Here is a 12987-nt window from a genome sequence, read left to right on the forward strand (position 1 = left end):
AAAAACAGGAGGGAAGGGGGAAGGTGAAAAAGGGGGGGGAAGGGGGAAGGAGTGAGGAGTCTAACTAGGGAAGAATTCTCCTTAAGGTCTTGCCTAGAGAGGTCTTAGCTCTCATCTCCATCCCCCTACAACCATGTCTTTCACTCCCAAATAATATATTTGCACTCAAATCCTTGGCCCAAGGTCTGTATCAAGGGGAAACCAAGTAAGACACTTGATCGCTAAAGCAAAGGTCCCAAATCACCCTCAACCAAGTGGTTACACCTCCTAATTGTTCTTACTTGATATCCCAAATGTAGATGTAGGTGTCCACAGAGCTGGTAACCAGGAGATCTGGCTCAAACACTGCCCAGTCCAAGTCGCTGGGATACAAATAACAAACAGAACAAAGAAAAGAAAAAAAAATTCAGAGTCCAGGTCCAAAGCACTAGCACATCGAGTCTCCAGGGGCTTCAGAATGCCATTGTTGATGGACTTCTTAATGTGGTTGAGGCTGGGAGTCTCCAAAGTTCCTTGGGAATGAACATGAGTTTGGAAGGTAACTGTTGGGTCCTTCGCCCTATAGTTGTCAGATACATTAACACCTGCTTCCAAAAAAGAAATGGAGTGCTTCAACTTAAAACTTTCTCTCTGGACTGAGTGCAGTGGCTCATGACTGTAATCCCAGCACTTCGGAGGCCAAGGCAGGCATATCACTTGAGATTGGGAGTTCAAGATCAGCCTGGCCAACATGATAAAAGCCCGCCTCTACTAATAAAGCAAAAATTAGCCAGGTGTGGTGATGGGCACCTGTAGTCCCAGCTACTCGGGAGGCTGAGGCAGGAGAATAGCTTGAACCTGGGAGGCAGATGTTGCAGTGAGCAGAGACTGTGCCATTGCATTCCAACCTGGGTCACAAGAGTGAAACTCTATCTCAAAAAAAACAAAACACAACCTTTCTGTCTCTAAATAGACAAAACAAAGGAAAAATACACATAGTAATCTTTGAGTTACCATTTTCTAAATCAAATTCCACCACAGGCACCTTGGGTAAAGCTAACATCCTTAAGCAGTGGCAAAGTGCCACACTGTCAGGCAGCACCCAGAGAGGGCCAAAAGCCTGTGGCGTCCCCTACCCCTGCTCTCCTTCCTAGACAGGCAGCGACTCCACAGAACATTCCACCCCACCCAGACATCCCACCTTTCCCAGCACTTCCAGGTCAGCTTAGCCCGGAAACAGTGACCCAGGGAAAGAGTGGATCAAGGAACACTCAAAACCAACTGGAAGTCCCCAACTGGGAGGCAGCTGTGCCCCTGGGTAATGAACTGTGATGCAGGAGCTCTGTGCGGGAACCTACTGCTGCTGGAGAAAGAGCCAAGGGCCACTCCCTGACATCTCCATGTCCTCCCAGGCACCACTGATCACAAACTGGGGGATTCTGCTGAATAACCTCCTCCCCTCCCGTGAGAAAAATCAGCTCTAAGCCAGGCACAGTGGCTCATGCCTGTAATCCCAGTACTTAGGGAGGCTGAGGTAGGTGGGTCACTTCAGGTCAGGAGTTTGAGACCAGCCTGGCCAATGTGGTGAAACCCTGCCTGTACTAAAAAATACATTAAAGTTAGCCAGGCGTGGTGGCATGTGCCTGCAATCCCAGCTACTCAGAAGGCTGAGGCAGGAGAATCACTTGAATCTGGGAAGTAGTGGCTGCAGTGAGCCAAGATCGTGCCACGACACTCCAGCTTGGGCAACAGAGCGAGACTCCGTCCCCCGCTAAAAAATCAGCTCTAATCCTTTACTCTGAACTGAGCTATATCCGTCCAGGATGTCATCTGGGATGGGGGTCAACAGCTACCTGATGGAGCTTCCTAAATGCCGGCTGTTCTTCACTGTGTTCTTCACCATCATCCCAGTGAATGCGAATAACACACTGACCACCCGGGGCCTGTGCAACACAGAGGGTCAGGCCAGGCAAGGAGGACCGCATCATCATTTCTCTCCCCAGGGGACTGTGACAAAGCAAGCCAGCCAAGGAGCTGCGGAGGGCTGGTGCCTACCTGATGACACGAGTGTGGCCTTGTAAGGTTGTGCCAACTTCCCCGCTGCCGTCTTTCCACTTGTAAAGGTCCACCCGTTGGTTACTCTGAAAGGAAGGGAAGAAGGCCACAGGCATGCACGCTGGGGTAGCTGCTCTTGCCCCAGTCAGCTTAAGGCGGAAAAGAGGAAGCCAGGGATCTCACGCATGGCAGAGATCCTTCAGGCTGAACTCTTTTTTAAAAAGCCATCAGAAATAAGCACAATTAACATTAGCCTGAGCTAACTTCAGCTCAGTATGTAGGTCTGTGAATCTCAAAATGGAAAGGCAGGACTATCTTAAGAGACGCATCTTGAACAGTCACAGCTGAACTGAAGGTGCAGAATCACTTCTGCACACAAGCTTCATGGGCCAGGAAAACGTCCCAGCCACCAGAGGAACCTCCTCCCTCTGAAGGTCACACACTCGTCTTCCCCAGCTGCTAGCATACTGGATGTCTCCATCTCACCCTTCCCCAATCAAATGCCCAGAATCCACCTACCACAGGTGTTTTTTTGTTTGTTTGTTTTCCTTTTTTTCTTGCAATGGGGTCTATATTACCCAGGCTTTTCTAGAACTCCTGGCCTCAAGCAATCCCCCTGCCCTACCGTCTAGCATAGCTAAGGTAACAGGACTGTGCCATCATACCTGGGTCCTATGACTCTTTTAAAACATAGGTGCAGCTGGGCACAGCAGTTCACACCAGTAATCCCAGCGCTTTGGGAGGCTAAGGTGGGAGGATCATGAGGTCAGGAGTTCCAGAACAGCCTGACCAACATGGTGAAACCCCGTCTCTACTAAAAATACAAAACTTAGCTGGGAGTGGTGTCGCACATCTATAATTCCAGCTACTCAGGAAGCTGAGGCAGGAGAATTGCTTGAACCCGGGAGGTGGAGGTTGCAATGAGCCGAGATCGCATCACTGCACTCCAGCCTGGGTGAAAGAGTGAGACTCCATAAATAATAAATAAATAAATAAAAATAAATAAACAAAAACCCAACAACCATAGGTGCACAAGAGAGAAGAAAGAGGCTGGGTGTGGTGGCTCATGTCTGTAATCCCTGTAATCCCACTGTAATCCCAGCACTTGGAAAGGCCAAGGCAGAAGGACTGCTTGAGCCCAGGAGTTCAAGACCAGCCTGAGCAACATAGCCAAACGAAGTCTCTACAAAAATAAAAATAAAAAATAGCCAGGCATGGTGGCACATGCCTGTGGTCCCAGCTACTTGGGAGGCTGAGGTGGGAGGATCACTTGAGCCTGGGAGGTCAAGGCTGCAGTAAGGCATGATTGTGCCACTGCACTCCAGCATGGGTGACACAGCAAGAGAAAGAAGGAAGGAAGGAAGGAGGGAGGGAGGGAGGGAGGGAGGCAGGCAGGGAGGGAGGCCAAAAAAAGGAAAGAAAGAAGGAAAGAGGAAGGAGAGGAAGGGGAAGGGAGGAAAAGAAATAAAGAGAGAGAGAGGAGGGACGGAGGAAGAAAGAGAAAGAGAGAGAAAAGAAAAGAAAGAAGAAAGACCATCAAAAGGGTGTCCTAGAAGAGAAAATTATTTAACGCTCCTTGAAATGTGCCTATATTTAATTTCTTAATGGTTTAAGCAGAAAGAGACAGGGAAAATGAACCGGAAGAAATCACAGGTAAAATGGAAAAGTAACTTCCATCAAAGTACATTTCACATTTAACACAACCAAACAGCAAAGGCTCCCTACATATCATGAGTTTATGAAACACACTGAAAGTGATAAAGATTACCAAGAGATTGAGAACAATAGCAGGCCACTTAATAATTTCTGAACTGATATATACATAATAGACCAATTTTCATTTTAGCTCAGAGACAGACAGATGTATACAATTCTGAGATTTTTATTCTGAAATACCAGTTTCCACATTGAAAAGGTAAGATTCTTGTGAAAAGGTTAGGATTCAAAATAGCTTCCAATGAGAATAGGAATGAAAAGAAAACTTCCCTCATCTTCTAATAATGTTCCCTGCCGTTTCTGGAGGGTCTGCTAGTGCCAGTCCACCTTAACGAATCTGGCCTCTGACCTCTCCCAGCACATACACAGTGGGTATCATCACCCACGTTATAGATGAGGCAAGCAAGGCTCAGAAGATAAAAGACTGAATGTTAAAAGTAGGACTTGACCTGACCAGGTGCAGTGGCTCATGCTTGTAATCCCAGCACTTTGGGAGGCTGAGGTGGGCAGATCATGAGGTCAGGAGTTCGCGACCAGCCTGATCAACATGGATAAACTCCATCTCTACTAAAAATACAAAATTAGCAATGTATGGTGGCACATGCCTTTAATCCTAGCTACTTGGGAGAATCGCTTGAACACAGGAGGCGGAGGTTACAGTGAGCCAAGATCGTGCCATTGCACTCCAACCTGGGCAACAAGAGTGAAACTCTATCTCAAAAGGAAAAAAACAAAAAAAAAAAAAACTAGGACTTGACTTCAGATTTGCCTAACTAAAGATTTCTCAAAAGGTTGCCTTCTGGCCAGGTGCAGTGGCTCATGACTGTAATCCCAGCACTCTGGGAAGCTAAGGCAGGTGGATCATTTGAGGTCAGGAGTTCAAGACCAGCCTGGCCAACATGGTAAAACCCCATCTCTACTAAAAATTAGCTGGGCATGGTGGCGCACACTTGTAGTCCCAGCTACTTGGGAGGCTGAGGCCCAAGAAGTCCTTGAACCTGGGAGGCGGAGGCTACAATGAACCGATGGCACCACTGCACTCCATCCTGGGCAACAGAGTGAGATTCCAAAAAAAAAAAAAAAAAAAAAAGTTGCCTTCCAACCAAGAACAAAAGAAAAAAAAATAGGTAAATTAAACTTCATCAAAATTAAAGTTTTTGTGTCTCTAAGAACACTATCAAGAATGCAAAAAGACAACCAACAGAAGGGGAGAAAACATTTGCAAATAATACATCTAATAAAGGTCTAACATTCAGAATATATAAAGAACTCCTACAACTCAACAGTAAAAATGCAAACAACCCAATTCAAAAAAGGCCAGAGGCTTTGAATAGACATTTCTCCAAAAAAATCATATATACATGGCCAATAAGATACTCAACATCCTTAGTCACTGGAGAAATGTAAATTAAAACCATAATAAAATACCACTTCATACCCACTAGGATGGCTATTTTTTAAAAAATATAAAAAATAACAAATTTTGGAGAGGTTGTAGAAAAATTGGAACTCTGTGCATTGCTGATGGGAGTATAAAACATTTAGCCACTTCAGAAAATAGTTTGGTGTTTCCCTCCAAAAGTTAAACACAGAATTATATGACCCTGCAATTCCACTCCTAGATGTATACCCAAAAGAAGTGAAAACAAGTACATCCATACATATGCTCATACCACCTCTATTCAATAGGCACCCAAATGTCCTTTGATGGATGGATAGATAAACAATTATACATGGAATACTATTGACTCATAAAAAGGAAAAAAGTTCTGATACCTGCTGCAACATGGATGAACCTTAAAACATTATGCTGAGTAAAAGAAGTCAGGGGCTAGGCACGGCGGCTCACGCCTGTAATCCCAGCATTTTGGGAGGCCAAGGCGGGCAGATCACCTGAGGTTAGGCGTTTGAGACCAGCCTGGTCAACATGGTAAAACCCTGTCTCTACTAAAAATACAAAAAAATTAGCCGGATGTGGTGGCGGGTGCCTATAAGTCCAGCTATATGGCAGGCTGAGGCAGGAGAATCACTTGAACCCAGGAGGTGGCAACTGCGGTGTGCCAAGATCACGCCATTGCACTAAGGCCTGAGGATAAGAGCGAAATTCTGTCTCAAAATAAATAAATAAATAAAATAAGTCAGACATAAAAGGTCACTTATTTTATGATTTCATTTCTATGAAAGATCCAGAATAGATGAATCCATTGAGAGAGAGCGCGCAGGCTGGTGGTTGTCAGGGGTCACAAGGGAGGGAGGAATAGGGAGAAACTGATTAATGAATGAGTAAGGAGTTTTACCCTGGAGGGACAGAAATGTTTGAGAACTGGAGAGAGGTGATGGTTATACAACAGTGTGAACGCAGTGAAGGATACTGAATTGTTCACTTTAAAATGATTAATTGTGGGCCGGGCACGGTGGCTCAGGCCTGTAATCCCAGCACTTTGGGAGGCCGAGGCGGGTGGATCACGAGGTCAAGAGATCGAGACCATCCTGGTCAACATGGTGAAACCCCGTCTCTACTAAAAATACAAAACATTAGCTGGGCATGGTGGCACGTGCCTGTAATCCCAGCTACTCAGGAGGCTGAGGCAGGAGAATTGCCTGAACCCAGGAGGCAGAGGTTGCGGTGAGCCGAGATCACGCCATTGCACTCCAGCCTGGGTAACATGAGTGAAGCTCCATCTCAAAAAAAAATAAAATAAAATAAAATAAAATGATTAATTGTGAAAGAACAAATAAATGAAAAAGGCTGTCTTTGTCAGTGCTCCCGAAAAAATGCAGTGTTAATCCACTGAGTACAACTACTGAGGCATCAGCCTAAACCAATGTTTCCCAATCAGAGGTGACTTTGCTTTGCAGAGGACATCTGACAGAGTCTGGAGATATTTTTGATTGTCATAACAAGGGGAGGAAAGGATACTACTGAGCTCTAGTAGGTAGGGACCTGGGATGCTACTGAACTTCCTACAATGCACTGGACAGTCCCATGACAAAGAATGACCTAATCAGCCAATAGTGCCAAGGTTAAAAAACCCTGGACCAGATGATCAGGGGCTGAGGGTGAGAGGGGAATAAGGATCCAGAGGTATAAAACAACCTAAAGAGCTCCCTCTATCACCCAGGAAACAGGCTGAGACCGGAAGGGCAGGGAGACTCCCTCTCCCTTTCTCTTTCAGAATAGCCCTGAAAATCAGCGCAACCTTAGACATCCACAGTTCAAGTCAGACCCTATTTTGGAAATGGTTGGGAAGGGCGGCTTTCTGTTCCTTCTCAAGCTGACAAAGTTGTTCTTTCTTTGCTCAGATGCTTTCCTTCTGCAGACTGCCTTTCCTGACAAGAACAGACTCAGACAGACTGTACAGTGGTCCCGCCCCTGGTGAATCAGAAGGAATCTTTTAAATACTTTCCTGCCAGCCCAATGTAAAAAGAGCAAAAAGTTTAGACCTCTCATTATTCTAGAAGAATAGAATGTGACACAGAATCTGGAGAAAGATGCCAGAGAGGTTCTAGCCCAGAATCTTTTGAGTCATGAATCCCTTTTATTAGGTTTTATTAGAAAACCTAATAAAACTTACACGTTTTCCCTGGGGAAAAAAATAACACATAACAGGCACATAAAATCTGATGAGGTTAATGAAATCTAATGATTCTCAACCAAAGAACCCCTTCCTTTGAATGGAAGGATAGGGGGTGTCTTCTGATCCCTCTGAAAGCAATGAAGGTCAACTCCACACCAGCTCCCCAGCTACCCTCCTTAGAATGTCTTTCAGAGTCATCTGCCATTTGTCCACTGGCTAGTTACAGTGCGGCTGACGAAACAGGTTCTCACCACTCACAGTAATGGATGCATCTGCCTGCTTCCCTTTCAAAATCTGGATTCAGTCCCTAGAAACACAAGGCCTGACACCGATGGGACCAGCGAGCATTCCCATGTATATTTAATCGGTAACTTGCCTCTGTCTTTCTTTCAAAACCATCCAAACCTCTTTTCCAACTGAGCAATGAGGATTGTATTCTCTTCTCTACACAGGACATAGATCCGCCAGCCCCAGATGACACAATTAACAGCATTCTCCTGTATTCCTTAAATAAGCTCACCGAAGCTGCAAAATAGTGTGCAAAGCTGTCATGAGGATTCCACTGCACAGCTCCAATGTCCCATTTGCTCTGGCGAGAGATCTTTCGGTGACCTTCGAAAGGAGCATCTAGATTGACGATGTATAAGAATCTGCGACTAGAGACCAATATCAACATTATAATAGTATAAAAACATGACATCATTGGCATTAAGATAGAAAAGCACACTTGGAATTGCTTACAATTTGCAAGCAGTGCTCCAAAAAACCCAAACACACATGGCATTTATTTACTCTGAAAGGCAAAGAAGTAACAACAGTAACTCAAGGTGGCTGTCAAAGGGAAGAAGTGTCCCTGTGAGAGTCCCACCTCCAGAGATGGCCTTCCGTACCACATCCACCCACAAGAGTTTGGTCCTCCCCTGCATTCAGCTCCAACCTGCCCTTCTCCCAGCCTTTCCCAACACCGCCACCCACCACCGCCGCTACGGTTAATTACTAAATTAATCAATTCCACACTACTCCAATTGCATGGTCTACATTTTGACCACGGAATTTATCTTTGTAGCAGGACTACTAATGTTAAGACTCTTGTCCTGAGTCAGCTAAGCATTCACAGTATGAACCATGTCTTCAATATCTTTTTTTTTTTTTTTTTTTTTTTTGAGACAGTCTTGCTCTGTCACCCAGGCTGGAGTGCAAGTGGTATGATCTCGGCTCACTGCAACCTCCACTTCCCGAGTTTCCAATAGAGTACCTGAGATTACAGGCCCCCACCACCATGCCTGGGTAATTTTTTGTATTTTTCATAGAGACAGAGGTTCTCCATATTGGCCAGGCTGATCTCGAACTCCTGACCTCAGCTGACCCACCCACCTCAGCTTCCCAAAGTGCTGGGATTACAGGCGTGAGCCACCGCACCCGGCCATCTTGAATATCTTTGTATGCTTCACATTACTAGGCACAGCGCTCTGTACTCAACAAATGTGAGTTAAATTAAACATATAACTTTTTTCTTCTTTTTTTTCTTTTTTTTAAGATGGGGTTTCACCATGTTGGTCAGGCTGGTTTTGAACTCCCGGCCTCAGGTGATCTGCCTGCCTTGGCCTCCAAAGTGCTTGGATTACAGGCGTGAGCCACCACGCCTGGCCAACTTTTTTCTTTTGAGACAGAGTTTCACTCTTATTGCCCAGGCTGGAATGCAATGGTGTGATCTCGGCTCATCGCAACCTCCTCCTTTCGGGTTCAAGCAATTCTTCTGCCTCAGCCTCCCAAGTAGCTGAGCTTGGATTACAGGTATGTGCCACCATGCCCGCTAATTTTGTATTTTTAGTAGAGATGGGGTTTTTCCATGTTGGTCAGGCTGGTCTTGAACTCCCAACCTCAGGTGATCTGCCCGCCTCGGCCTCCCAAAGGGCTGAGACTACAGGTGTGGGCCACGGCATGCAGCTAAACATATAACTTATTACTAAGCCAAAATCCTGTAGAAGTAGAAAATCTCAAAATTCCCCTGTAAGTTGACCACTCTCTGGTCAAGAAAACTAAACTACAACTATTAGGAGGGGAACTAACAATAACAACAAAAAGGAATAATAATGAAAAAACATATTAAGTGCCAGGAACGTCCAAGGTGCCAACCAATATGAATGATCTGAAAACAGGGATGTCCTGCATTCAACTATTTTCTTTTTAAGTAAAATACCCTTGGTGTGTGAATCAACATCACTGCAGCCATCAGGTTTTGATTCTTTGCTAGAGACCACTCAAAGCCTATGGAGATCAATGAGAACAGGCAGGCTCCAAAATGAAGGAAAAGATTAATCATCCCTGCTCAGAAGCGCCAGGAAATGGCATACAAACTCTTTGTGGTAGCAGAAACTCTGAGAAGAGATGTTGGATTAGAAGAAGAAAAGCCAGGGGAAAACACAATTTCACAGAACTTCCGGGACTTCTAAGAAAGTTCAGAACAAGGCTGGGCACGGTGGCCCACACCTGTAATCCCAGCACTCTGGGAGGTTGAGGCGGGTGGAACATGAGGTCAGGAGTTCAAGACCAGTGTAGCCAATATGGTGAAACCCTGTCTCTACTAAAAAGACAAAAATTAGCCGGGCATGATAGCGCATGCCTGTAGTCCCTAGGCCTTCACAGGACTGCCTGGCCCACCACATCTCTTCTTAGAGAGATGAATTCCCTGTTTTCTAAACGCTGGGACATTCAGGAAGTTCTCCTCCCTCCCTTCCAAGGGGCTTACGAGAAATAACAAAACTAAAAGCCTGTCTAACCCAGTGGGGCTTTTGAGTATGTGGTTTTGTCTTTGCAGGTTTATACAGCAGCAGCACGCAAAAAAAGAGGTACTACTATTACCACCGGCAGTACTACCACGCGCCAGATATCACCAAGTGCAAGGAGAAGAACATCTTGTACATACGTGAAGCCAAAATGCAGCAGAGTATTCCTGTTCAGAAGAGCTACTTGGAGGCTGAGGCAGGAGAATCGCTTGAACCCAGAAGGCGGAGGTTGCAGTGAGCGGAGATCGCACACTACACTCCAACCTGGGCAACAGTGCGAGATTCCATCTTAAAAAAAAAAAAGAAAATCGCAGAACAAAGATCACTTAAAATCTCTGGCCTCCTCCAAAGGAATCACCTGATCTTGCGATGGCTGGCTGGTATCGTCCCATCAGAAGAATAATTGTACAAGGCTAGTAGCTATACATATGAGGTGTGTATCAATATGGGGGTGCAGACACATTACAGAGCAAATGTACAACAGCAGAAAGTGGGCACTTCAGGGTGAACAAGCCTGATAGAACATAGGTGTTTATCTTCATTTTCCCCAATGCTCCACTACAATAAGAGTAAAGAAAGACAAAAAACCTCCAAAGACGAAAATGAGACAGGAAATGAAAAGCAGATGGACAAGTGGTAATTGAGCTAAAGAAAGCTAAGTAGGCCGGTGTGGTGGCTCACGACTGTATTCTCAGCACTTTGGGAGGCCGAGGTGGGCAGATCGCCTGAGGTCAGAAGTTGGAGACCAGCCTGGCCAACATGGCAAAACCCCGTCTCTACTAAAAATACTAAAAAATTAGCTAGGCATTGGTGGCAGGCAGCTGTAATTCCAGCTACTCAGGAGGCTGGGGCATGAGAATTGTTTGAACCTGGGAGGCAGAGGTTGCAGTGAGCCAAGATCGCGCCACCGCACTCCAGCCTGGGTGACAGACTGAGACTCCATCTCAAAAAAAAAAAGGTAAATAAAGCCGAAGTTCGTGGAGAGAGAAGTGAGTGTGAAGCAGGCTGCTCCCCCCACAACTGGAGGCTGTAGTCTCAAGACAAGAGCAAGGGGTAGGGCTGGAAGACAACAGGCAAAACAAAGCTAGGAGAGCTGTGTGTGAAAGAGCACTAAGGAGAGGGTTACATGCAACCCATCCAGCCAGGTGGCTGCCTCAGCCACCCCCAGACCTGGGAAGTGCAAAGTGCTGTACTCAAATCTTCCTCTATGTGGCACTCACAACTCTGCCTCTTACTCTTCCGATAGAGACTTGTCAGGAGAAAATGACCAGCCCAAGAAAAAACAGAAGCAAGCAAACAACAACAAAACCCTGGAGATAATGACACTTGGACATTCACAAACAGGGCCTGGCTCCCACCTGATCCACCATCTACCCACTTAGAGATTCCAGTCGCTCTTTAATGTTAGCAGCCAAAGACCTCAGTGACCAGAGGAAACCTGAAAGACAGAGACTAACACAACCAAAATAAAACAAGGCTTTATGGTTGGACGAAGCAGCTCACACTTAAACTCTCAGTGCTGTAAGCTGAGGCAGAAGGATCGCTTGAGGCCTGGAGTTCAAGACCAGCCTGGCCAACATGGGAAGACTTTATCTGTACAAAAAAATTTATAATAAAATTAGCCAGGTGTGCTGACATGTGCCTGTAGTCCCAGCTACTGAGGAGGCTGAGGCAGGAGGATTGCTTGCCCAGTAGTTCAAGGCTGCAGTGAGCCATGATTACACCACTGAGCTCCAGCCTGGGTGACGAAACAGAAAAAGAAAAAACTCCTCTCTTGCCTGCCCACTGCCCTCCAAAATAATAGTAATAAAAAGAAAAAGAAAAAAGGAAGAAGAAGAGAGGGAATGCAAAGGAAACGCAGATAAACACAGGAGAGAGGCGTGGCGCAGTAGCCCACACCTGTAATCCCAGCACTTTGGGAGGCTGAGGTGTGTGGATCACTTGAGGCCAGGAGTTCTAGACCAGCCTGGCCAACATGGTGAAATGCTGTCTCTACTAAAAATACAAAAATCAGCCAGGCATGATGGCACACGCCTATAATCCCAGCTACTCGGGAGGCTGAGGCTGGAGAATCGCTTGAACCCGAGAGGCACAGGCTACAGTGAGCCAAGATCGTGCCACTGCACTCCAGCCTGGGCAACAGAGCCAGACTCCATCTCCAAGAAGAGAAAAAAATCTGGGAATCAATATTCTCCAAGAGTTAAGAGACAATATAAATAATAATAAACATCAAAATAATAGTTGAAATTTTTTGAAAATTAAAATAATATTTGAACTTTAAAAATCTGATAGTAGTGGCCAGGTGCAGTGGCTCACGCCTATAATCCCAGCACTTTGGGAGGCTGAGGCGGGTGGATCACGAGGTCAAGAAATTGAGACCATCCTGGTCAACAAGGTAAAACCCCATCTCTGCTAAAAATACAAAAAATTAGCTGGGCATGGTGGCGTGCACCTGTAGTCCCAGCTACTCAGGAGGCTGAGGCAGGAGAATTGCTTGAACTCAGGAGGCGGAGGTTGTGGTGAGCCAAGATCGTGCCATTGTACTCCAGCCTGGGTAACAAGAGCAAAACTCCATCTCAAAAAGAAAAAAAGCCGGGCACAGTGGCTCACGCCTATAATCCCAGCACTTTGGGAGGCCAAGACGGGTGGATTACAAGGTCAAGAGATCAAGACAATCCTGGTCAACAAGGTGAAACCCCGTCTCTACTAAAAATACAAAAATTAGCTGGGCGTGGTGGCGCGTGCCTGTAGTCCCAGCTACTCAGGAGGCTAAGGCAGGAGAATTGCTTGAACCTAGGAGGCGGAAGTTGCGGTGAGCCGAGATCGTGCCATTGCACTCTAGTCTGGGTAACAACAGCAAAACTCCGTCTCAA

At 45.9% G+C, this 12987-nt stretch overlaps 1 protein-coding gene across 6 annotated transcripts in view; it reads right to left on the reverse strand.

Annotated features, from left to right (window-relative positions):
- WDR59 (WD repeat domain 59) overlaps nt 1–12987 on the reverse strand; it is a 108649-nt gene that overhangs the window by 72395 nt on the left and 23267 nt on the right. For 5 of the 6 annotated variants that reach the window (XM_037739265.1, XM_037739264.1, XM_017530567.2 and 2 more), the window contains exons 3-5: nt 7849–7984; nt 2035–2120; nt 282–362 (exon numbers count right to left, since the gene is read on the reverse strand). In XM_037739265.1, the coding sequence (XP_037595193.1) occupies nt 282–362; nt 2035–2120; nt 7849–7984 (303 nt within the window). The remainder of the gene's footprint in view (nt 1–281; nt 363–2034; nt 2121–7848; nt 7985–12987) is intronic. The other variant, XM_037739267.1, reaches the window with a different exon arrangement.

Source organism: Cebus imitator, unplaced genomic scaffold (assembly GCF_001604975.1).
Source record: "Cebus imitator isolate Cc_AM_T3 unplaced genomic scaffold, Cebus_imitator-1.0 Scaffold66, whole genome shotgun sequence".
Lineage (NCBI taxonomy): Eukaryota > Metazoa > Chordata > Mammalia > Primates > Cebidae > Cebus > Cebus imitator.